This window comes from Poecilia formosa, unplaced genomic scaffold (genome assembly GCF_000485575.1).
Source record: "Poecilia formosa unplaced genomic scaffold, Poecilia_formosa-5.1.2 Scaffold369, whole genome shotgun sequence".
Taxonomy (NCBI): Eukaryota; Metazoa; Chordata; class Actinopteri; order Cyprinodontiformes; family Poeciliidae; genus Poecilia; species Poecilia formosa.
The window spans coordinates 18,895-40,839 of NW_006800308.1; the positions used below are offsets into that span (position 1 = coordinate 18,895).

A 21,945-nucleotide genomic window follows, 5' to 3' on the forward strand; every position below is an offset into this window, starting at 1 on the left:
ACACACACACACACACACACACACACACACACACACACACACACACACACACAGAGCATGTGTGGATGGTTTTATGCCCTGTGTTGCAGGGACAGAGGGGAAGCCATAAATGAATAACCCATCCTGGCAACAAACTGTTTTTCTGTCAACATTGTTAAAACATGCAAGTGTTTGTCTGACTGAATGTTGTGTCAAACTGTATTGTTTTCTTTTATTGTTTCAGGGAGAAAAGTGTCATTCTGTCACCCTCCTCCACTCCTCTGGGCTGTTTAGTCAGTAAAGGTGAAATGTCAACTCAAACCGTCTCGTCGTCCCTCACTGATCATTTTTCCGTGCTTTTCCACCTCTGTGATGTGTCTGTGTATTTGTCACGGATACCAATGCATATTCGGTGACACGGGAGGACAAGCAAAAATGACAGGGTGAGTAGAAGAAGAAGAAAGGGGGAAATATAAGGAGGGATGACAGAGTGAAAAACAGGAGTGGAAACTATGGCAGACAGGGGAGTGGTTGAATTTCAAATAAGAGAGAAGAGAAAGGCAGATGTGATTAAATGATAAGGTTTCAGAGTTATATTCAGTAATTTGACAAGAACTGGGAGTCAGAAGGGGACAAAAATCCACTCTGCCTTGTAAAAGCATTAATCTCCATTGAACCTTTTCACCTTTTGTCTTTTTAAAACCATAAGACTGAATGTGCTTTTGGGATTCTTTGTGATAAACCAACACTAAGTAGTTGTAATAACTGTGGAAGAAAACTAAAACTGTAACTGTTTTACAAATAAAAACCAAATGCGACCAATATGCTAACCCTCCTATGCTCTGAAAGTCCCTTATTTAGTAAATGTAGTACAAGGTGTTCAATAACGAAGGGAGTTTCTGTGTGGAGAACTTTTATTCAATTCACTTTACATAACACTACAGACCTACAATTTACAAAAACTTAATATCACTCTTTCCATCTAAAAAATGGAAAGAGTGATATTACTCCCCAGCCAAGAGGCACATGGTGCACTGCAACTCTAACGGAGCCACAGAAATCCACAGTTTCAGGAAGTGAAATCTGAAGAAAGGATTAGTAGTCCAGAAGAAGAAGTCATGATTTTTTTTGGGGGGGGGGTTTGCTCCAAAGATGTGTAGAGCACGCAACAAACATGTGATGGCGGCAGCATCATGCTGTGGGAATGTTTCATTCTATTGTCTTCAGCAGGAACAAGAAAATGATTCAGAGTTGACATGAAGATGCATAGATGTGAATACAGAGCAACAGTGCAAGAAAAAGTGCTGCAAAAGACTTAAAACCGTCGCAGAGTGTAGCCTTGCAGCAGCAGCACCAGTAGAACGGTTCATATCAAAGCATATTCACTTATTAGGATGGGTTAGTTAAAGTTCAACCCTTAATGGTACAAAAAAAATTACAAAAACTTAAAATTACTTAGCAATTAGGGCAGCCAAAATCTTGGTTTGTTCATAAAACAACACAACGGTGACCCATATACAGAGCTTCTATAATCCCTGTCTGTATCTTCATTCAAGAAAATATTATGTTGCAAAACTGTTTTTAAGACCTCGTCATCCAGATCACCGTGTTAGCACACAATGAAATACATCTGCCCACACTGATAGATTTAAAAACTACTTGTGTTTTAAAAAAAAAAAAAAAAAAAAAACCCTCAAAAAACCAGTCGTCTGTAAAATTAGGTTATTATGATAAAAGCCAGACGTTAACTGCACAGGAGCTGCAAACACGGACATCAAGGTCGGCAGTGCCTGAGAGTCAGCGTTCATGTTGAATTAATCACTGCTGACGATGTCTGTATTTTCCTCTTCAAAAGGGTCAGCAGATAAGGTTCATTAGAATCAGGTCAAAACATGAAGTGTGTGATAAAACCCAATGAGAACACGTCTGTGTGTCCTTGGGGAAATCTTTCCATGTTTTCACATGAACTCATCGGAACTGATGGGTGATGGAAAACATCAGGAAAAGTATTTTAAACCACAAAATGCATTTGTACCCCTCTCGATAATATGTCCCTTCTAAAACGTATTTGCTATCTTTATCTAACAACACCCAGTTTAATTTAGCCAGGGCACACACTGAGCTTGTGTACAATATTTTCCAAAGCACACTCGCACGCATGGTTACACTCAAGCACGCCATTGTTATTCCGATATTACTTCCTGGTGCATGTCAGGGAGGCTCTGTTGTAAGACCCTGGTGTCTCCCCCTCACGCCAGCAGCTTCATGACCTCATGCCTAGCGTGCCTCTGTCTGCATGCATGCCTGCGTGAGTGTCTGGAAGCTCCAGGATCGCCAGCTGTATTATCAGCATACCAAAGGAAAGCCTGACCCGCAGGAGAGAGGAGACAAAGAGGAGCTTTGACCTGCCTCTTTTACACGTTCATTCCACATGCATGTGTATTTACACAGACATAAGGAGGACATGGGAGTGTGTGTTGGTGTGTGTGTGTGTGTGTGTGTGTGTGTGTGTGTGTGTGTGTGTGTGAGACAATGGGACAAAGGACAAAAACATGATTCACTATGGATATGAGTTGGCAAAGGTGACTTGAAGGGTTTTCACATTTCATTAGAGCTCCTGCTGGAAGCACGCATACATCTCACACACTTGCCTGCCACGTCCATTCTTCATTTAGCATCTGATTCAGTAACGTGTTCGCTCCCGCACGCTCACATACAGGCACGCACATGAGAACAGTGCCGAGACCTTTAGCTCCTGTCTCTGCTGGAAGCTCACAAAGACGCTACACACAAAAACGGACATTACAGGTGACACAGATTCACACACACACACACACACCGTGTAATCAAAGTGGAATGTCGCTGACAAACTGTATTTGTGTACTCATATTTTACTTTACATGTTCAAAAAAGTGTGCTTTGTTCAGCTCAGACAATATTAGAGCTAAGCTAATTTGCTAGCTTGGCTCGTGGTCAGGATACTGCAAGTTACAAAATCAGGTTTTTATGGCCTTTAAAACATCTGCTTTATAACCCAAAATATTTAAATGCACATTACTGGATTTTACTCATCAGTACATTTCCATCAGGTATTTGCTCTGTAGTCACAATTAGCATGTTCCATCTTTGCAATTTTAGTTTCACATTACACATTTACTCTAAATAATCCTAGATTTCATTTTGTCTAACCATCTAAAAGAGAAATAAAGAAGCATTTGCGTGATGAAATTGAACTCCCTAGTGACTTTTAAATTCAAAGTAACACAAAGAAACAGGAAACAAATAAAAAGGAAACTGGGGTCTTAAGTACTAAGCAGCAAGTGAACACAACAACAAGAAACGCAGCTAATTTAAAACCAGAGAAACGTGACAAATCAAGTGCTAACGATTTCAGAGAAATTTAAGAGAACAACCCTAAAACTATGAAACCAGATGACAATCAATCCCACTTCTACATAAAATCTTGAGAAGTGGTTAAAAGGAACAAAATAAGAAAAACCGATATCATTCACTGAGTTTATATCAGAAAGTTATAAAACACGGTTAGATCAAGAGAGCTGAAACGGACGGTATGACTCAGTAGCATGGTGTGCAGCAGCATAGCTTTGAACCTGGATCCTAATATGTAACACAGTCGGTCCAGGAGGAATCCTTGTTATCTCACACATGTGCTGCAGCCACATGTCCAATCATTTATGCTCTGGTGTGCCGTGCACAAACACATTAGAGATATTCTCTGCAACATGTCTGTTCGTGTCAAAGATGTTTATTGCATGCCTTTTCCTTTCATTAAGGGCTTAATAAAAATAAAACTCTCTGCTCAACTCCACTTCTCTATTTTTACTACATGGATTCCACCTTAGTGTGACCTTTCTAAACATGGTCCTCATCATTACCCATTTCAAGACAAATGTTTTCAGTGAGAAGAAAAGGTCAGGATCTGTTTTTTTTTTTTTTTTTTAATATCTTTTCCAGGAGCTGACCTCCAGTTTCAAAGAGCTTGACTTGAAGCCAGGAAGTGTCACACACCACGTCTGTAAAGTTGGATTGAACTTAGAGTTTCCACACTTCAGCCACGTTTTCATTGCGAAGTACGTTTGTCTTTTACAGATCAATAAAACAGTGTGACAGCATGAGCCGAGCTCTGTTTATACATGTATTATCTTTGAAACTGTGCAAAGCTTGTGAATAGTGACATCATTAGAGTGGAATTCAAGTCTATTAAAATAAATGAGGCTTTGTTCTTGATCTTGAGCTCTCCGACTACTAGGCTGCAGAGCGCTTATTCCACGGCAGACCAGGACAGAAGCCACTATGAGTGGGAGGTAACGTGTTTTGGATGCTGCTTATCTTAGCTGCTTCCACAACACCAGATCATCTGTCAAGATTTCTTGGCAGCCTTGCCTTGAAAAAAAAAAAAATTAAAAATACATTTGAATCAGGCATTCCTAACATCCGCACAGAAGCCTGCAGACGATTAACTAAATATTTCTGAAGCATATCAGAAAAAGGACCTTGTTCTCAGTTGCTTTAGTTCAGTTGGTCTTTATAGAGAAAAGTTCATCCTGATTTCATCTCGTCTCAACAGTAAAATGTTCAGTGCTTGTCCCGACATCAACTCAGTTTGGACCGAATGTGCAAGAGTTGTGCTAGCAAAGGCAACCATTTTTTTTTGTTTGTTTTGGTAAAAAAAATAAATAAAATAATAATAATAATAATAATAATAATAATAATAATAATAATTGTCAAAAGAGCTGGATTGATGTCTAGTTTGATGTCTACTGGCAGATATTTACTTTGTTTATTTTAATGTATAATTTGTCTCTTTTTATTTTATCAAGAGTCAGGTGTCAACCCCTCCTATCCCAGAGAAAAATCTGCAGTCTTTGTTTAGCCCCATTTGACATAAAATGAATGCAGTAAAATTATTCCCCACATCTGAACCTGTAAACACCCTCAAAGCAAGAATGCGTGAATGCCATGTGTGTGTTTGGTGAAAGCGGTGATGGTGGCGGCGATGGGGAGGGGCGTGGATTCCTGCTACTCTGTTTGCGCTATGCCCAACACTTCCAGCATCTTTTGCTTGTAGTCCTCCTCTGCTCTTTTCACATGGAATTGATGAAAAAGGCAGCCACATTAAGCGCATCGCTTTTGGCGGTCACGGAGGCACAAATACATGCGGTTGGGCGCACACTGCGCTCTAAAATGCGCTGCAGTGACCTTTCAGATGCAGATGGAGCAGCAGATTCCCTCCACTGAGAAAATGTCAACATCTTCTGCACTCACTCTGCTTTTTAGAACAACCAAGTTGGCAGCAGGTTAGCCTTCGTGTCTTTCCACATGGGCTCACCATAAATGCACACACTGTTCTGGGCTAAGTGTTCACATTTTTTTAAATTTTTTTTTTTATTTGGGGCTATAAATTCCTATGTCATTTAGTCAAAAACAAACAGTGTTGTAAAGAGACAACCACTGGGACACAACTCACTCCCGATGTGTGTGTGTCCACACATCAGAGCACAGCAGAGCGCTCTTATCTGCATGTTTCTGTGTGGTTACACTGTAAAATCTGGGCCATATTAAGAGTGAAGGAATGGATGCATGTGAGCATTTGCTTTGGGACTGAGGTCTGTCTGAAAGGGCCACCATAACGCTACCAGCTCTGGAAGGAAAAATCATCCCAGTCCGGATAGCTTCGAGTTGTCACGCTTGGGCCTGGCTGATCTGATAAATAACTGTCTGTCTTACTCCAGCGCTGCACTTCAACACCTACTATATGACTCACAGTTCGTCACTCCTCTTTATCGGTTTATAAACAGAGCGAGCCATAAATCCAATCACCCCGAGAAAAATTCAAACTTTGATGCTTCAGATGCATAATTGCGTCTGCCTCTGGTGATCTGTGGATTCCAAGAATTTTCCAGAAATTTGCTTCTGTAATAAAAGATGAAAGCAGATCCAGAAATGATTTTCAGAGAAGCAGTGGCCCGATGGAAACAAACACAGCCGACAGACGGTTAGTGACGATTTCATGACTATTTGTAGAAAACTAATTTTTTATTCTTTTAATCAAGAACTTCTTGAAGATGTTATAAATGACATACGAGATTGCATTTTCGTTTTGTTGTTTGTGTCAGTGCATTTTTATGAACTAAAAAAATCTTTACATCAAAAAAAGTAATTCTCATTAATAAAAAAAAAAGAGAGAAAACAAATTGGTGAACCCAACAAACTTTCCACGCTCCTTTTGACTCAGTCACACAGTCACATGAAGGTTAACATGCAAGCGCACAACCCCCAGGCTTAGGAAACTATTTATGGTAAAAGTGGGCAGAAAGTGTAAACACATGTCTGGCATCCTTTGAAAAGACAAATGTTTTACTCCATTTTATCCTCCTCTCTACACTAAAGAAGAATCCGCTCACCTCCCCGTTCCGTACCAACTTCCACCACAACACATTTCACTCTGGGCTTTGGAGCTAAACGGGAGAGAGTAAAATAGAAGAAGCATCAAATGGAGCTGGATGTCCGTGAGAGGGGAGGCATATGGGTGGGTGTGCTTGGCTGCCGGCCACATTTGAAGGAGTGGGTGAATGTTTTTTTCTAGGCCCTAATGAACAATCAAAGCTATGTCACACCAGGAAGTGACAGATTGAAGTCGCTACTAGCAGTAATATGTACATAAGTAAAGTGAACTTTTAGTTAGATCGTGAACGCTCTCTGAAGATCAGGGACCACAGAGTTTATCGAGTGGTTGTCAATATCTTTATAGAGTGTCTCACATTTTTCTATTTTTGGCATAATGAAAACAACGACTGAATGGGGGTTTGAACCAGCAACCCACCAGTTACAGGATGACCTCCTACCACCAAGGAGGTGGATTTACAATAAACCTCCTGAACTGTATACTTTTTAAATTGACCTTTCGCTGCAAGTTTTTTATGTTTTGCACATCTTGACTGATTTTTTTTTTTTTTATACCAATTACTCTTTGCAAAATACCCCTCTTAAATAATTTCTTTTACTACAATTGGAGGCTTTTAAGGGAAACTGGTTGGACTGGCTTATTCACTGGTATCAAAGTAAAGGGGGCAGAACACAGATCTATCCCAGACTTTTATAATTTTTACTTGAAAAACTTTGAAAACCACACTTAATTTTTTTTTTTACCATGTCAGTATTATTTCTCATTATTCTTTCTAATAAAACCTCTGTAAAATATTCTGATGTTGGTTTTGAACCTAGCACAAGTGTGAAAAAGTTCAAAGGATATAAATCCTTGTGCGTGGTTCTATAAACTTGGGTGACGTGTTTTACACACATTAATAATAAACAGATATATTTATATATTTATTAAGGGGAAACGTAATAACCAAAGCTTCTGAGAAATGGAGAAAATTTTTGAAATTACTCTCCAAAGCCTCCAACTTGGGACCTTTAATGACATATGTTTGTGATAAAAGATTCAAAAGCCTTTCTTTCTCTTTTACCCCGCAGAAGCCAGAGGATGTCGCCTGACCACATGCCAGCTCATAAATGCTGTTTACCATTTGTTAGATGGTACATGCAGGGAACTGCCGTGGAACCCAAAGCTTTGGAAAAGTAATTAGCTTTTATATTAAAGAGCAAAACTATTTCATATTTAAACCCATTGGTCATACGCAATAAATTTTAATGTTTATTTCTGTTCTCTATATTTATCCGACTGGATTGTTGCTTTGCTGTTTATGCTTGTTCTGAATAGCTGTAAATAACGTGACCAAAATAACATGGATTAGTTATGTAAAATTTTTATTTTAAAGATTTTAATACTCTTATACTTTTTTTAATACTTTCTTACATGACCTTTCAGTAGTCTGTTGGGACAAAATTGTATGTATTTCAACTGTAGATGAAGTGTGGACTCTTTCTGATATCCTGATATTTCTCTTATTAATAAGCATATCTTAGTAAAATGCATAAATGTATAAAAATCAAATCAGCCCCTTCTTGTCCCAAGACCTGGTATTTTACTGCTGCAGCAACAATAATGTTGCCTGCTGCAAAGACAGAAGATCTGGAATAGAAAGTGACAATTTCTATTTGAAAATAGCAAAGCAGTTGGAAAATAAATGATCAAGCGCACCATTATCTAACACATCAGATAATATTGTTGCATTTCACAAAGTCAGGACATTCTGACATGTTCACGAGCTTAGATACCAATGCTGGACTCATCTGATTTACCTGTTGCATCTCAAAGACTTGCACCAAAAGCTTTTAGTGCAAAAGAAGTTAAAGTTGAATGTCTCTCGTTAGATCTTAAAAAAAAAAAAAGCTGGGACAGATGGTTTTGCTCATTTCTTTTCTGAACTGCAGCTTCCATCCAGTCTGTCCATACTGGTGAAATACCAGCTGACCGGAAATCTGGTACAGCTCCTCTTCAAAACTGGTGGTCATTCTGTTTTGAACAGTTGCAGGCCGGTTTATATTTTACCTTGTGAACTTCAAGTTGTGCAGAGACTTGTTAATAAACAGTCAATCTGGTATCTTGAGGTCAACAGCTTGTTATCTCCGGCCCAGTCTGGTTTCTGTTCTGGTCGTGGATGTGTCACAACAGTTTGAAAGGTTGCAGATGATACAGCCTCTGCTCTGGACTCCAGACAGTAATGTGCTGCAATTTTCATACAGTGAATCATTCTGTTTTAATCAAATGACTTAGCCACATTGGAATTCCCCATCCATTTTTATTATGGTTTTCTAGCTACCTGTGTGACGGAGGAGCCAGTGAATACACACTCTGGATATTGTGTTTCTTTGTGTTTCCAAAGGTGTGGTCCATTCTTGGATCCACTCCGCTCTCTACTTAAATTAATAATATTCCACAAGCTGTTAGTAAAGGTGCTGTACATTTATACCATTTTGTATGCGTTTAGTTCATCCCCTGAATCAATCTTTCAGCGTCTAAAACAAAACTTCTTGGATGAATTATCCCTGAATGATAAGAAAACAAAAAATCATACGGTTTAAATGTAAAAGACTACAAACTTTCCCCCAACCCCCGAAATCTTGTTGTCGCTGCAGACGAAACAATCTGTCAGCAGGTTGCAGAGAGGTCCGGCCAAAGTTCAGACCCAAATCCCATTGAGAATCTCCTTTAATGTTGATATCCACAAACACTCTCCATCTAAACTGAGAGAGCTTGTTATTTGTGTGCAATATTTCCCTCTATAGTGTAGATGTGCAATGCTGGCAGAGACACAAAGCCAAGCTACAACTGTCTGATTTATATATTTATATAGCTTAACATTTTGCAGAAGCGATAAGTCATTTCCTTTTCTCTTATGTATTAAGTACCACTGTATATGTAATTATACAATCCATGTTAGCTTTAGGTATTCAGAGAATAAATCCGACGGGTAATATGTCACAAATTCACAAATAATAAAAATGTCATCAGGGTGCCTGGTCTGCAAAAACCAGACTTGACTGTGTCTTCTCCTTGTTTCCTGCAGTTTGGTCTAGGCAGTACAGTATGTTTTTTGCCCTTTGGTGATTATGTCTGTGGTGTCACCAAAGCCAAAGCAATCAGGCTGACAAACACGAGGAAAAAGGGATAACCACTCTTGCCAGGCAGAATGTTGGCACCGTTATTGGCATATCCCTCATCCCCCTGCCCCACCCCAGCCCTCCTTCCTGCACCCCTGAAGTGAACAGATAATCCCTAAGCCCTATCCCCATTTAAAGACAGGCACATCACGCAAACCTGCCCTCCCTGCAATGCACTCTGCCACTCACACAAATGCACTCACTCAGTCGCACATGCATGCAGCTTGCTCTCATGGAAGCAAGAGGAAAATAGCTCAGCGGGGGGTTAAACAGTGTGTCAGCCACAGCAGCAGAACACATTTCTGCCCGTTTCTTTACTGTCTTCCTTCCACAGTACTGAAACATCCCCGGTGGCAGGCATGTGACAGACTTTGACGATGAGATAAGGAGTGGAAGGGACTTTTGAGGAGGCTCATATTTAACAGGTTAGCTTTTATGACGCCACTCAGACACACACCGTGGAATGTGACGCGTTTGTCAGAAGAGAATGTGTTGAAGAGAACTTTGAAATAGTGCACCAGATATGTGTGACCTCTGCTGAGATCTGCTGGGTTAAGATAAAACACACTTTATTTACCAAAGACTTTACTTGTTATCATTTTATTGGAGGTGGTGCAGTTTACTTATCCGTTTGTATCTCCCAAAAGGTCATACCAACTTTTTGATATAGATCTGATAGTTGAGTCAGTAATGAATAAATCAATGCAGCCATTGGGATCGTAGTGTTCTTCTGATTTGCAGGATCTGAAAACACAGCTTGTATTTCTAGTTAGCCTGAACTTTCTGATGTGTCACGGTCAAACTGTCGATACATTGCAGGAATGTAGTCCAAGTATGAGTAGAAGTTGACCTCTAGTGGTCAAAGTGTGAACCTTGCAAGGTAAAAATCACTGTGACTGTGCCTCTTTCAGCCAGTAAAATGACCACCACCAGCAGACACACACATCACCATCTTGAATGGGCCAGGGTCCTTGTGGTGGACAAGGAACCAGCAGGGCTCTTTGTTGGTTACCGTCAAAAATAGGTTGACTCTGAACAGAGAGCATGGCTGCCATTGCAATTAGCCTACATTGTCTCTAGCATGTGAAGATAAAGCTGGGGTTCAACTATTGTTGCACCACCCATTTACAAAACTGATATTCCCACATTTTTTAACCTGTTTGCTTTCTATGAGACTATTTGTTTGCATGTAAGAATGCTGATGACGTCCTGAAAAGAGTTTATGCTAAGCATTTAGAGTTTTATGAATAAGACGGATCTTAAATAGAAAAGTATGTAACCTCAGGTTTGAAGAATCCTCATGCATCAAACAAACAAGAGCACAACAAAAACAGATAGTAAATTTTGTGGTGGTTTTCAATCTTACCTTCAGCAAACCACAACACTAAGTACAACAATGCCTTTATCTTCCAGCAGGGGGCAGCACTCAGCAACTGCTCCTTGTTTCACAGAGGAAGTGAGTCGATGTAGTTCCAGGTTTGTGCTGACGCGTCCCTCGTCCTCTCATTCACCGACGTGTCAGTCCTCTTCAGTCTGCTTCTGAGTAGCTTCCATACCGGCCTCTCTGCCAGAAAAATGCCCCCGAAAGGCAGCAACAAGCAGCAGTCCGAAGAGGACCTTCTCTTGCAGGACTTCAGCAGAAATCTGTCGGCAAAGTCAACGGCTTTGTTTTACGGGAATGCCCTCATCGTCTCAGCCATTCCTATCTGTGAGTACAAGAAAAAAAAAAAAAAAGCCGCTGCTAACTGCTAAAGCTAACACTGAAGGACTGGAAAAGTATAAACAAAAACAAAAAAATGAGGAGCGTTTGAGAAAGTAACGCCGCGTAATGGATTAATGATTTAAACAAACAGTAATGATACAAATGGCTAAAGTTGTGCTACGGTTGATGAGAACTCCGTTTCCCATCAAGAACATTGTGTTCACGCACCTTGAAGTTTTCCAAATATCTTACTACCACACACTTTTTAGTATTTTTTTTGGGGGGGGGCTGTTGTGATAAACCATCACAAAGTTGTGCACAGTTGTGAAGTGGAGCTGTAAAGATAACAATTAGTGCTGACTTTATGAGAGTAGCAAAGGGAGAGTCACTTTTATAAGTCATTTGCAGTTTATTTGATGTCATGTCAGAGACCCAGCAAACACGTGGAAGAGGGTAGTCTGCAAAACATTGTGTGGCTAAAAACTAACTAAAAATATCCTCCTGAACACATCATCACCATGGTGAAACATGGTGGCAGCATCAGGGAATCTGCTCAAATCTGACTGGATGATGTGTGGAGATAAATAAAGGACTGAACCATCCGACACCATAAACATACTTGAGGCTGGGGATGAGGTTCCCCCATCCAGCAGCACAACGACCCAAAACATATCACCAGATCTACAATTACAGGGTTTAGATGAAAGCATATTCATATACTAGAATGACTCAAAAACAGGATCTGAATCCACCCAAGAATCTGTTTTAAAGCTTAAACTGAAGTTCAGATGCTCTCCGTCCAGCCTGAGTTGTTTTAAAAAGAACTGGTATGTTTTTACATCTGTATTTGCAGCAGGTAGACGTACCGAAAAGACTTTGAAATAGTAATTGCAGGGTTTTTCCCAGTATATTATAAGCCTGGCGGGCCACCAGGCTTTACTTGTGCCCCCACCAGGCTTAGCATTGCTTAGTCTTTTTAAAATGTTTGCATTTTTTAAGACTTTATAGTTGGTGTTAGCTACATGTACATTAACAAGCACATTGAAGTTTAAGGTGGTGATGAAGCTTTTTCAAGATATGCTCCCGTTTAAGTCTTTATCACGCAAAGGCTAAAAATACAATAAATACAATACAATAAAATTGTATTTCTGATTTTTGTTTTCTTTGTATGTGTCCTCGCAGGGTTGTTCTGGAGGATCTGGCACATGGACCTGGTCCAGTCTGCGGTACTGTACGCTGTCATGACCCTGGTCAGCACATACCTGGTTGCGTTCGCCTACAAGAACGTCAAGTTTGTTCTGAAACACAAGTAAGAGTAATGAAAAGAGCAGCTCAGTCGATCATAGTGACAAAATAGGAAAATGTTGGCGGAAAGTTGTATGCAAATTTGCACAATTTCTCGATTTTTGTTTGGCAAGTTAATTCTTTGAAATAGAGATTTAATGAATTCACTGTTTTCTTTGTTTTTGTTTCAGAGTGGCTCAGAAACGAGAGGACGCCGTTTCCAAAGAGGTCACCAGGAAGCTGTCTGAAGCAGACAATCGCAAGATGTCTCGCAAAGAGAAGGATGAAAGGTGAGACTTTTTTCCCCTCCTTTTGTTTTAAAAGTTGATAAATTAAGCCAAACTGAATATTGTATTTGTCTTTTTGAAAAGGAAATAAAACCAAAGCTTCACTGCACTTTATCTGAACATCGTCAGTGAGAAAGAGATCGACTCAGTTTTTCCTTTTCTCCAGGATCCTGTGGAAGAAGAACGAGGTGGCCGACTATGAAGCCACCACCTTCTCCATCTTTTACAACAACACCCTCTTCCTGGTGCTCGTCATCGTCGCTTCCTTCTTCTTGCTCAAGAACTTCAACCCCACTGTGTATCCTTTCAGGCAAATTACTTTTCAGTGTTGACTATATGGGAGATTTGTGGTCAGAGTTTAAATACATTGCACATCTTATTAGAAATTTCTTTTTGAACCACTTCCTTGATCCGAAATTTCATTTATCCATTCTCGATATCTACTTGGCTCAAGCTCGAGATCTTCTTTAATTTGCCTTCCCCCATTTGTAGAGAGAGGGACATTGTCGATATGAAAATGAGTTGTTTTGTAGAGGTGCATTTTTTCTCCTTGACCTTTTGCTCCCTAGCAACTACATTCTGTCCATCAGTGCCTCTTCAGGACTCATTGCTCTTCTGTCCACCGGCTCCAAGTAAACCAAGAAGAAGAAAAATGGACAAGGAGTTGGAGGGATTATTTGATGGGTGGGACTGGGTGAGGATGGAGGATTAAGAAAAAGACACAGGATCTAATTTTTTACAGGTTAGGCATGTGGTTTTGGTGTGGATGCAGAGTTCACTTTCATGAAATCGTTTTTGTAACAAATAAAGCAACCAGCTATACTTGCTTGTGTGTTTCATTCACACCCCTTTAATATATTTTTTAAATATGTGCAATATTCAGAGCATTGATTTAAAAACATATTTCAGAAACAGACTTCTGAACATGCCCTTAAATCTATTTCAAACGCCGGGGTCAACTCTGTTCCTCAAGGGCTGATGTCCCAACTTAATGTTTTTTTTTTTTCTGCTTCAAGATACCTGAATCCAAAAGTTCGGGTGTCGACAGGTAGAAGTGTCAAACAAAAACACATGGTGTATTAACACGAGCCTGTAAGAGCAGCTGTCGGGCACAGTGTGGGGGCAGAAGGGCTGCTGCCGGAGCACCGCGGCACTTTGTAGTCATTTGCCACTTTCAAACCATGTTCTGCAATAAACAGAGTAAAAGGAGAGACACTGAATGACCATAAACTCCCTGCACACCAAACTTCTCCAGAGTCAACAGATGAAGCTGTGCAGGACAATGATGGCAAAGCCAGAATGGCTGCAAACTAAAGGAAGTGAGGTTAATCCAGTCACGGCCCTCGATAATTAGGGAGAATAACTCTTTAAAATTATCTGACTGAAGTTGTTTCTACAAGATTTTAAATGATTTCTTCCCATAACTGAATCAAAAGCGGATTTTTCCACATGACTGTGTTTTACCTTGTTTAGCATAAAATCAAAGACACTGTTTTCATAGGCAATGCATGTATTTATTATCACACATTCATATAGAGTATTTACAGAGAGAGCACTCGTCAGCAAAGAGACAGTACACTGTTGCTTAGAACGGCACATGGGGGAAAACAATGACTGGAACAGTATTGGGGGATTTCTGTATCGTATTTTACTAAATTAGAATTAGATTACTGACCAATTACCTTGTGTTCTTTGTTGTTGCATAGCTGCTAATGAATTAAATATTTTTGCTCTTGCAGCCAGTGAGTCTACCTGTTATATTGCCCATATCAGCTCTTTTAAATGGCTTTACTGCTTTGAAATCCAGGCTGCTGGAAAACTAGATGGTTTTCACTTTTTGGCGGATAAAAAAAACACTAAAATGTTCAAATATGTGATTCAAAGATATTTTCCCCTAAGCCAGTCATAAAACTATTTGCACCAATTACATTGCATTTCATATTATGCAACCTTACTCTTTTTTTTATTGTTCTAGTATTTCCCCTGTACCATGTATATTCCATTTAACTGTGCACTCGCCTTCACGCATACGCCTCCAACAATACGGAGCTCAGGGACAAGAAGCAAATCTATTTAAACTGGAATAAAAATTCAGGCTACAATTTTCTGCTATGTTAACGGACAAAATACAAGCTAAGGTTTGCGGTTAATCTTTACTTTCAGAGGGTTTCTGCCTTAGAACTGCAGTTTTGATTCTGAGTATTCTTTGTTGAAATAAATCTCATTTAAGTATTTAGACATTATACTGAATGCTAAGTAATTTTCCAACATGTTTTAGATGAACACCAATGCACCACGCACCAACTTTATAATGAAAGACATCCCTGAATGTATTTCTTAGGACCCGGGTGAAGGCACTCTACCAGACAGCCGCAGCCTAACGGACTGATGAGCAAAGTGACGACGTGAGCACAGACACTTAAAACCACCCAGAATTTATTTCTCACTTAATTCCAGTGATGGAGAGTTTTTTTTGTAGTGTAGATTAAGAGATCTTGAAACTTTCTGAAGGTCTTTTTGTTGGATGTTTTCACACATTTGGTCTGACTATGAATAAATGAATCTTATTGTGTCATTTAAAAAAAAAAAGGGAAATGGAAAGGTGGAGATAAAAGTAAGAGATGAAAAACAATTACGAGCAGATTAAATGCGTCACCCTTTAGCTGATCGTCGACTGTCTTAGAAGTATTACTGCCTTTTTAAGAGTTACCTTGTTGGGAGCTGAAAGAGATACTTTTTATTTGTTCAAATACTTTTTCAGTGGTATTTTTGTAAAAAAAAAACAACAAAAAAAAACAGAAACCAGCAAAATACCTAAAGATTCAGTTTGTCCAATTTGATCAAATGTGTTGACAAAACCAGTTCTTAACTTTAACTTAGGAGTTTTTTGTTTGTTTGTTTTTTTAATATATCAATACCTGAAAGTGGATTAGAATTCAGTTTCAGTTTTTGAGCCGACAATGTGTAGAAAAGCAACTAAAGTAAAAAGAAAAGAAAAAAGAAAACTTTGTAAATGAAGGCATTCGGAAAACTGAATCAAATATTGATCAAGACCAGTGCAAAGATTACCAGAAAGTCTGTATCCTTGGATTAATATGTAGAGAAAAGAGGTTTGCCTCCAATCATTTAAACACCAGCCTGGTATGAGGAGAGCTTAAGTTTCATGATGACCGCTTGTGCTTTTCACAAATTTCAAAACAGCTACATTTGTCTGTCTTGTAAATTAGAGAAAAGCACAGGATCCTTTATTTAGACAGCTGATCACCAACGAGTTGGGGAGGGGCAGCACCAGGTTGATTCCCGTCACGCCATCATTTTCTCTGGGATCCCATCCAAAAGACATTAAACCACAGGATCAATGTGACAATTTTTTTTTTTACAGGTTTTACAATTTTTGAGCCTTTTTGAAACCTCTCTATAGTTTAAAAATGATAACTGCTACAAAACAAAACAAAAAAAATGCACTATATATTTTCAGCAAATTCCCAGTTCTTTTCTTCCTAAAACAGTTTCGTTTTGAAACGTTTGCGAGGTCCAGGGTTCGTAATCCTTCTGAGGCAGACGTCTCAAAGTAAGCCGTAAGACAAAAGCTGCTCTTCATTTCTCCTCGGAGCGTGGAACCGTCTGGCAAGCACAAAAACAGTTCGCTACTGAGATTTAGAGGCCGACTGTGCCGCAAGTCAACACATGGACACCAAGGACAAAGACTGTGATTCGGCTGAAACCTGGCCAACATCTCTCTCTCTCTCTCTCTGCTCATCTCAACGATGGCTTATTTTCCAGATGAAACAGAACTAAGGGAGTACATAAAATGGCAACTGCCACAAACTACCGAAAAGTCAGAATATAAAAGATTACCACAGGAGTTTGGTGTTTATCATCAAACCTAAGTAAAAGCTGATTCAGGTCAGTTCATAGTTTACTTCACAAATGGGGAACGATCCGAACTACATTTGGATTTCCTTGAGGAGAGAAAAGTGAAGACTTTGCGGCTGTCGAATCACTCTGAGCGAGGACGATGAAATCTCAGTGATGTGCAGTGAGCAATAAAATATCTCTATTTACATCTCATTTATAGATTTCTCATACAGTACAGGAAAGCCCTCATATGCAAGACAGGCTTCTTGTAGTTTGCCTATGTAACAAGATTAGCCTTAAACCTCTATATATACATGTAACATCCTCAAACAAGCTATTCTTTTTTTCAAATGTCAAAATAGATTTTTAGATTCTATGAGCAGTTTAGAACAATTATTTCCCACACATGACAAACTTATTCCATCATGTTGTGGTTTAGACCAGTGTTTTCCCCCTCAAATATCTTAAATAGTTTCCATTAATACAGTCAAAGCTCTTTGAAGAAATCAGTGATGCTGCTTCAGTTCACAAGTAAATACTTTTTTTCTTCTTCTGTGACTTTAAGCTGAGCAATCCGCATGTTTTACTCGTCTCCGTTTTGTGGAAGATGTCTGCAGTTCCTTAAAATTTTCACACGAGGGCGCCATACTTCACGTTTACCCTTTTCTACTCAAGTCCAGTTCTTTTTTTCTTTTTTTTTCGTTTTCTTTCTGGTACCACAATCCTCTTGCTTCATCAAAGTCACACAGCAGACAAGCTTGCAGCATTTCTGATCAAAAACTTATCAAAAAGAAGAAGGAGGCACACTGTAGCAGAGAAACATGCATCTGGTTGTTGCTATACTCAGGGATCTGCAGCCAGAAATATCTACTCGTTAGCCTACTGTAAATATAGGGATCGGTTGCGTTTAGAAGGCATTTTAAAGACGAGTCGAGCCGATGAGTGTCGAGGTCCTATCTATATTCATAAAGCTCGTTTTTGCAGGAAGTGTGAGGGAGTCACCTTGTTGTTTGTAAAGACTGGAAGATGTTTCATCCCAGACTTTAGTAGGCACCTCTGACAAAGGAGGTGAGAGTTTGAAGCGCTTATGGTAATTTATTTTGCTACGCTGCTCGGCATATTAATAAAAGGTCTGAATAAGGGATTTGTTCAGCATGCATCTGAGGTCTCTACTCATTTGAGGTTTGTCTAATTTCTATACATAAGGTGCCTCTACTGGAGTACTTTGCTGCGAAACAATATGAATTTTGTGCTTAAATGAGTTGTTATTACAAGCCTCATATGTTTTCTGATGAGTTATCAAGGTGCACTTAAAAAAGGCACTTTAATTTTAAATAGCTCTGCAATGCCTCTTTGTCTTCATGAAACAGCTGGAGTTAATGACAAGTCTAGTATCTCTAAAAATGAGATGTAGCAGTGAACATGTTAAAGTCTCAACATAAATGTGTATCAGAACTTTAACCTTTTCTAACAGTGGGTCTAGTGTTTCAATAATTTAAGCATGCGGTTGGATCTGAGCTACTCTGATCTCTGCATAGTTCTATTTCTGTATCTTTGCACGCTAGCCGAGTAGCAAATGCCTCTGATTGGTGGCGGAAAGTTTTGATCGACTAAGCTGCGGTTGAGGCCATGGAAAGTCTGAGCTTTTCTTGGCTGAGCTGGACTGCACCTGAGATGAACGCGGTAGAGCTGATCGAACCGTAAGTCTCGACTGAAGATAGTTACAGAATGCAATGCTCGGATGTAGCAAGGTTGGCCATTTCCGGCTAGAGTGGTCTGTGGCTGGTTAGGCACATCCAAGGAGAGAGCTGTGGATCTGAACTCTGAACCAAGGAGGGTTCAAGGTGTAGCTGAAGTTGGGTAGTCGTCAGTAGACCTCTTGTCGGTCCATCAGCCTGCACCTTGTCGTCTCTAAGAGCGGTAGTCCTTCTTACTGTATGGTCTGTTGCCAAGGATGTGGTCAATGTCCGACACGATGTGAGAGGTCATCTTAGGGAGGACCTGGACAAAACAGAGAGTTTTTACACGAGGATAAAGCAGGAAATGAAGGGAGGCAAACAGAACCAAAGGTTATATTTTGAGTATAGTGCAAAAGATGTAAAGATGAAAAAACGGCCATTTTCATCCATCTGGGTTTTTTTAAGTTCCCACATTTAAAGTCTGCCCACAGTCAAAATACTCACTATAAATAGGACTTAACCATTTGTATTTATACTTTTAAAAAAATGGCAATCAATACATAAATAAGGAAGACGAACTCTAGAATTGTGAGAAAAATATGAACTTTTGACATTGCAGATCTGTAGGAAACGTTTTGGTTTGATGTTTTACTGATCCTCTAAAACTAATCCTGAACATGGTTAACTAGTGATGAGACGTTCACAAACAATCTGATTCTTTTGAACGACTCTTTACCACGAACTATAGGACTCGATTCAGTTAGAGCCATTCTTTGATTTCTACATCTTTTGCTTGCTGCACTGCACACAATGCAGTAACTATTATTCTTTTTAATTTAAAATTATAATTATTTAAAAGACAAATAAATAAAGTAAAACAAATGGCTGGACATATAACATCATGGTGGCAGATGTACAGCGATACGCAGCTCTGTGCATGACACTGACAGTGTGTTGCTTTGTTACATTTAATGATTCAGAAAAAGATTTTTGTTTCTGCCAAAGCAACTCAAGTCCACACACTCTACTGGTTGCTACCTTTTCCTTTTTTATTACAAATAACACTAAAATGTTACTAATGCGCACAACACTTGCAGAAAAGCTACATGGGATAAGGATAAAATGGGTTGTTCTTAGCAAAATGAACTTTTTAAAACATTTATCATTTGAACTGCTCTTTGAAGTGAACGAATCCTTAAGGTTTCCTGGAAAGGGCCACGAATTCCCATCCCTAATTCTAACTACCCACAGTAAAACCAGGGTTTTCAAAATCACAAGTGATGCATGAACGAAATAATTACCAAAAAAATAATTAATTAGTAATTAATTAGAACTGAGCACAACATGGCATTATCCCCACGTGTAACGACCCAGATGCATGTGAAACGAGGCGGGTGAAGACAGAAAAGTGGGTTTGCGTTTGTGTTTTGTACCTGGATGGCGCCGAGGTTCTCCGTAAGCTGCTCAGGGTTGGATGTTCCCAGAAGGACTGAGCTCACTCCTTCGTTTCTTAAACACCATGCTGGAGAAAATCACAATGAGTACCCCCTCCCCGGTGACTAAGCACTGAATATTATTAACAGGAGAAAGGTCAACATTCAGTCTGTCCTTCAAACGCATGCAGGATTCTCAATGGAGTTTAGTTTTGTTTTTAACTTTAGTGTTCTGTAATCATCCTGTCCAAAACAAGAATGAGTATGACATGTCTGCACTTTAGTGTAACAGGCAGTCAAGAAAAAAAAATAAAATAAAAGCACTTTGATGATGACTTTTGAAGGTTAACATTACTGTCAAGATGCAGAGTAAGATGCTCCTTCAGCAGAATGTGCCACTCAGCCTTACCCACAGCCAGCTGAGGCAGCGTGCAGCCCAGCTTCTCTGCAATGTGGTTTAGCTCCTTCAGCTTAGCTTGCTGCTTTCTTCCATCCTCGCTTACTATTTTCTCCTTCAGCCACTGATACGACTGGCAGGAGATGCGAGACAGACGGAATGAGCGATCAGAAGAACAAGAAGACATTTCAAGAGAAGAGAGTGAGAACAAAAACAAGGCTTAAAAAAAAAGGAGGAAAATTTTGCCGTTTCAGTCATAGAGCTGAAAGCTTTAGGCATCACACAACAAAGGCTCTATTTAAATTCTTCGACCTGCTCTAGTAAATGTTGTGCAGGTGACCTTTGGGTGTACTGACCTTCATTGAGGCCCTTGATGATTCCGGGATGCCGTTCTCATATTTTCCCGTAATGATGCCACACGCTAGCGGTGACCAAGTCATCGCTCCGACTCCTGTGACGACGGAATTCAAAACGGGAGTTAAAACATGGAGCTGGCGTCTCCAGCTGAGCTTCTGCCTCGCAGGGAACCGCTCCCCCGCTCGGGTCCTCTAGACTAGCGGCAGCAGCACATAACAAACAGCTGCTGGAATCTGCTGAGCTCGTTATACAAACTACTGCTCAGCTCAGCGCTCTGCAGTTGTAAACAGCATCATGGAGGAGCGCTGCTGTGATGGCATGCTGATGGGGGAAAGAGTGAGAGCTTTTTAAAGAGACGGAGGCCAATTTCAAGATATTAACTGCAAAGTCAGGTTTTTCTTTCAAGTTGTTTTCGCCATATGCAGCATTTTTATAAGAACTGAAGGCAACACGGTTACTTTGTTATGCTAGAAAATGGCACTATATGCTCCTTTTAATGAAATCATCATTTTAAAACCATAATTTGTATTAGGCTAGATTATATTTTCCTGGTATTAAAATTTATCTGAGAGGGACGAAAAAAAAAAAAACATCTTCTTATCACACATGTAGATATTCATGTTTTAGGCAACATGTCAGAACATTACAGTAGATTTCCTAACCAGGTTGAGTTTGTGTTGAATCAGTACTTTTAGCCTGTCCTGCAAAAACGTCTACTGGACAAATTGGATTAAGGTTGAGGAAATGACTTGTCGGTGCTGGTGTACATGCAGTGAATGAAAAAGTGTCTTTTTTTTTTTTTAATCAGCAGTCTGGTCAGCCTAGCAAAAAGACATTTACAATGCACATTAACATAAAGAATACTTGCCTATTTTGTGATAAAGTTCAGGGAGTTGCACCTCCACTTTCTCTCTCTGAAAGAGGTGATATTCTGCCTGTTCGCACACCGGAGGGATCAAATTAAACTGCCGTGCCACCGAATACGCCTCCTGGTAATTTACGAGAATAGGGAAAAAAAGGAAAATGGAATAGTTATTGTAATAATGTAGTCTAATTATAAAGTGATTTTCATACTATCTCATTCTCGTTCCGATATATATGTGCCTGCAGGAGCAAGGCCAAACTGGTAAAGCACAGCTCGGAGTCAGATAATCAATCTTCTGTACTGATTCCCTGAGACGCCACACTTAAAGCTTTTCATATACCTGGAAGTGTTTCATCATATCTATTCTTTCCTGTGTATTTTAAGAGCAAAATACCGAAGCAAGCACACAAACGCATGTTTTTTCTCCTTGTTTTTTTCTATAAAGTGTCACAACACAGCACAGCTGATCCCGATATAAACCCAATTCTAGTTATAACCCTGAAAACCTTGAAAAAC

At 39.6% G+C, this 21,945-nt stretch overlaps 2 protein-coding genes across 6 annotated transcripts in view; one reads left to right on the forward strand and one right to left on the reverse strand.

The window, feature by feature from the left end:
* ssr3 (signal sequence receptor, gamma) overlaps positions 1–13,662 on the forward strand; it is a 19,844-nt gene extending 6,182 nt beyond the window's left edge. The window contains exons 2-6 of one of the 2 annotated variants that reach the window (XM_016662346.1): positions 11,090–11,275; positions 12,452–12,578; positions 12,745–12,843; positions 13,007–13,138; positions 13,410–13,662. In XM_016662346.1, the coding sequence (XP_016517832.1) occupies positions 11,143–11,275; positions 12,452–12,578; positions 12,745–12,843; positions 13,007–13,138; positions 13,410–13,476 (558 nt within the window). In that variant the 5' untranslated portion in view covers positions 11,090–11,142 and the 3' untranslated portion in view covers positions 13,477–13,662. Of the gene's footprint in view, positions 1–11,029; positions 11,276–12,451; positions 12,579–12,744; positions 12,844–13,006; positions 13,139–13,409 lie in introns of those variants that run through there. The other variant, XM_007575090.2, reaches the window with a different exon arrangement.
* A 1,010-nt stretch (positions 13,663–14,672) lies between these two features.
* Positions 14,673–21,945, reverse strand: part of kcnab1a (potassium voltage-gated channel subfamily A regulatory beta subunit 1a) — a 103,009-nt gene continuing 95,736 nt past the window's right edge. For all 4 annotated transcript variants that reach the window (XM_016662343.1, XM_016662344.1, XM_007575091.2 and 1 more), the window contains exons 10-14: positions 21,433–21,553; positions 20,564–20,658; positions 20,220–20,340; positions 19,811–19,899; positions 14,673–18,699 (exon numbers count right to left, since the gene is read on the reverse strand). In XM_016662343.1, the coding sequence (XP_016517829.1) occupies positions 18,610–18,699; positions 19,811–19,899; positions 20,220–20,340; positions 20,564–20,658; positions 21,433–21,553 (516 nt within the window). In that variant the 3' untranslated portion in view covers positions 14,673–18,609. The remainder of the gene's footprint in view (positions 18,700–19,810; positions 19,900–20,219; positions 20,341–20,563; positions 20,659–21,432; positions 21,554–21,945) is intronic.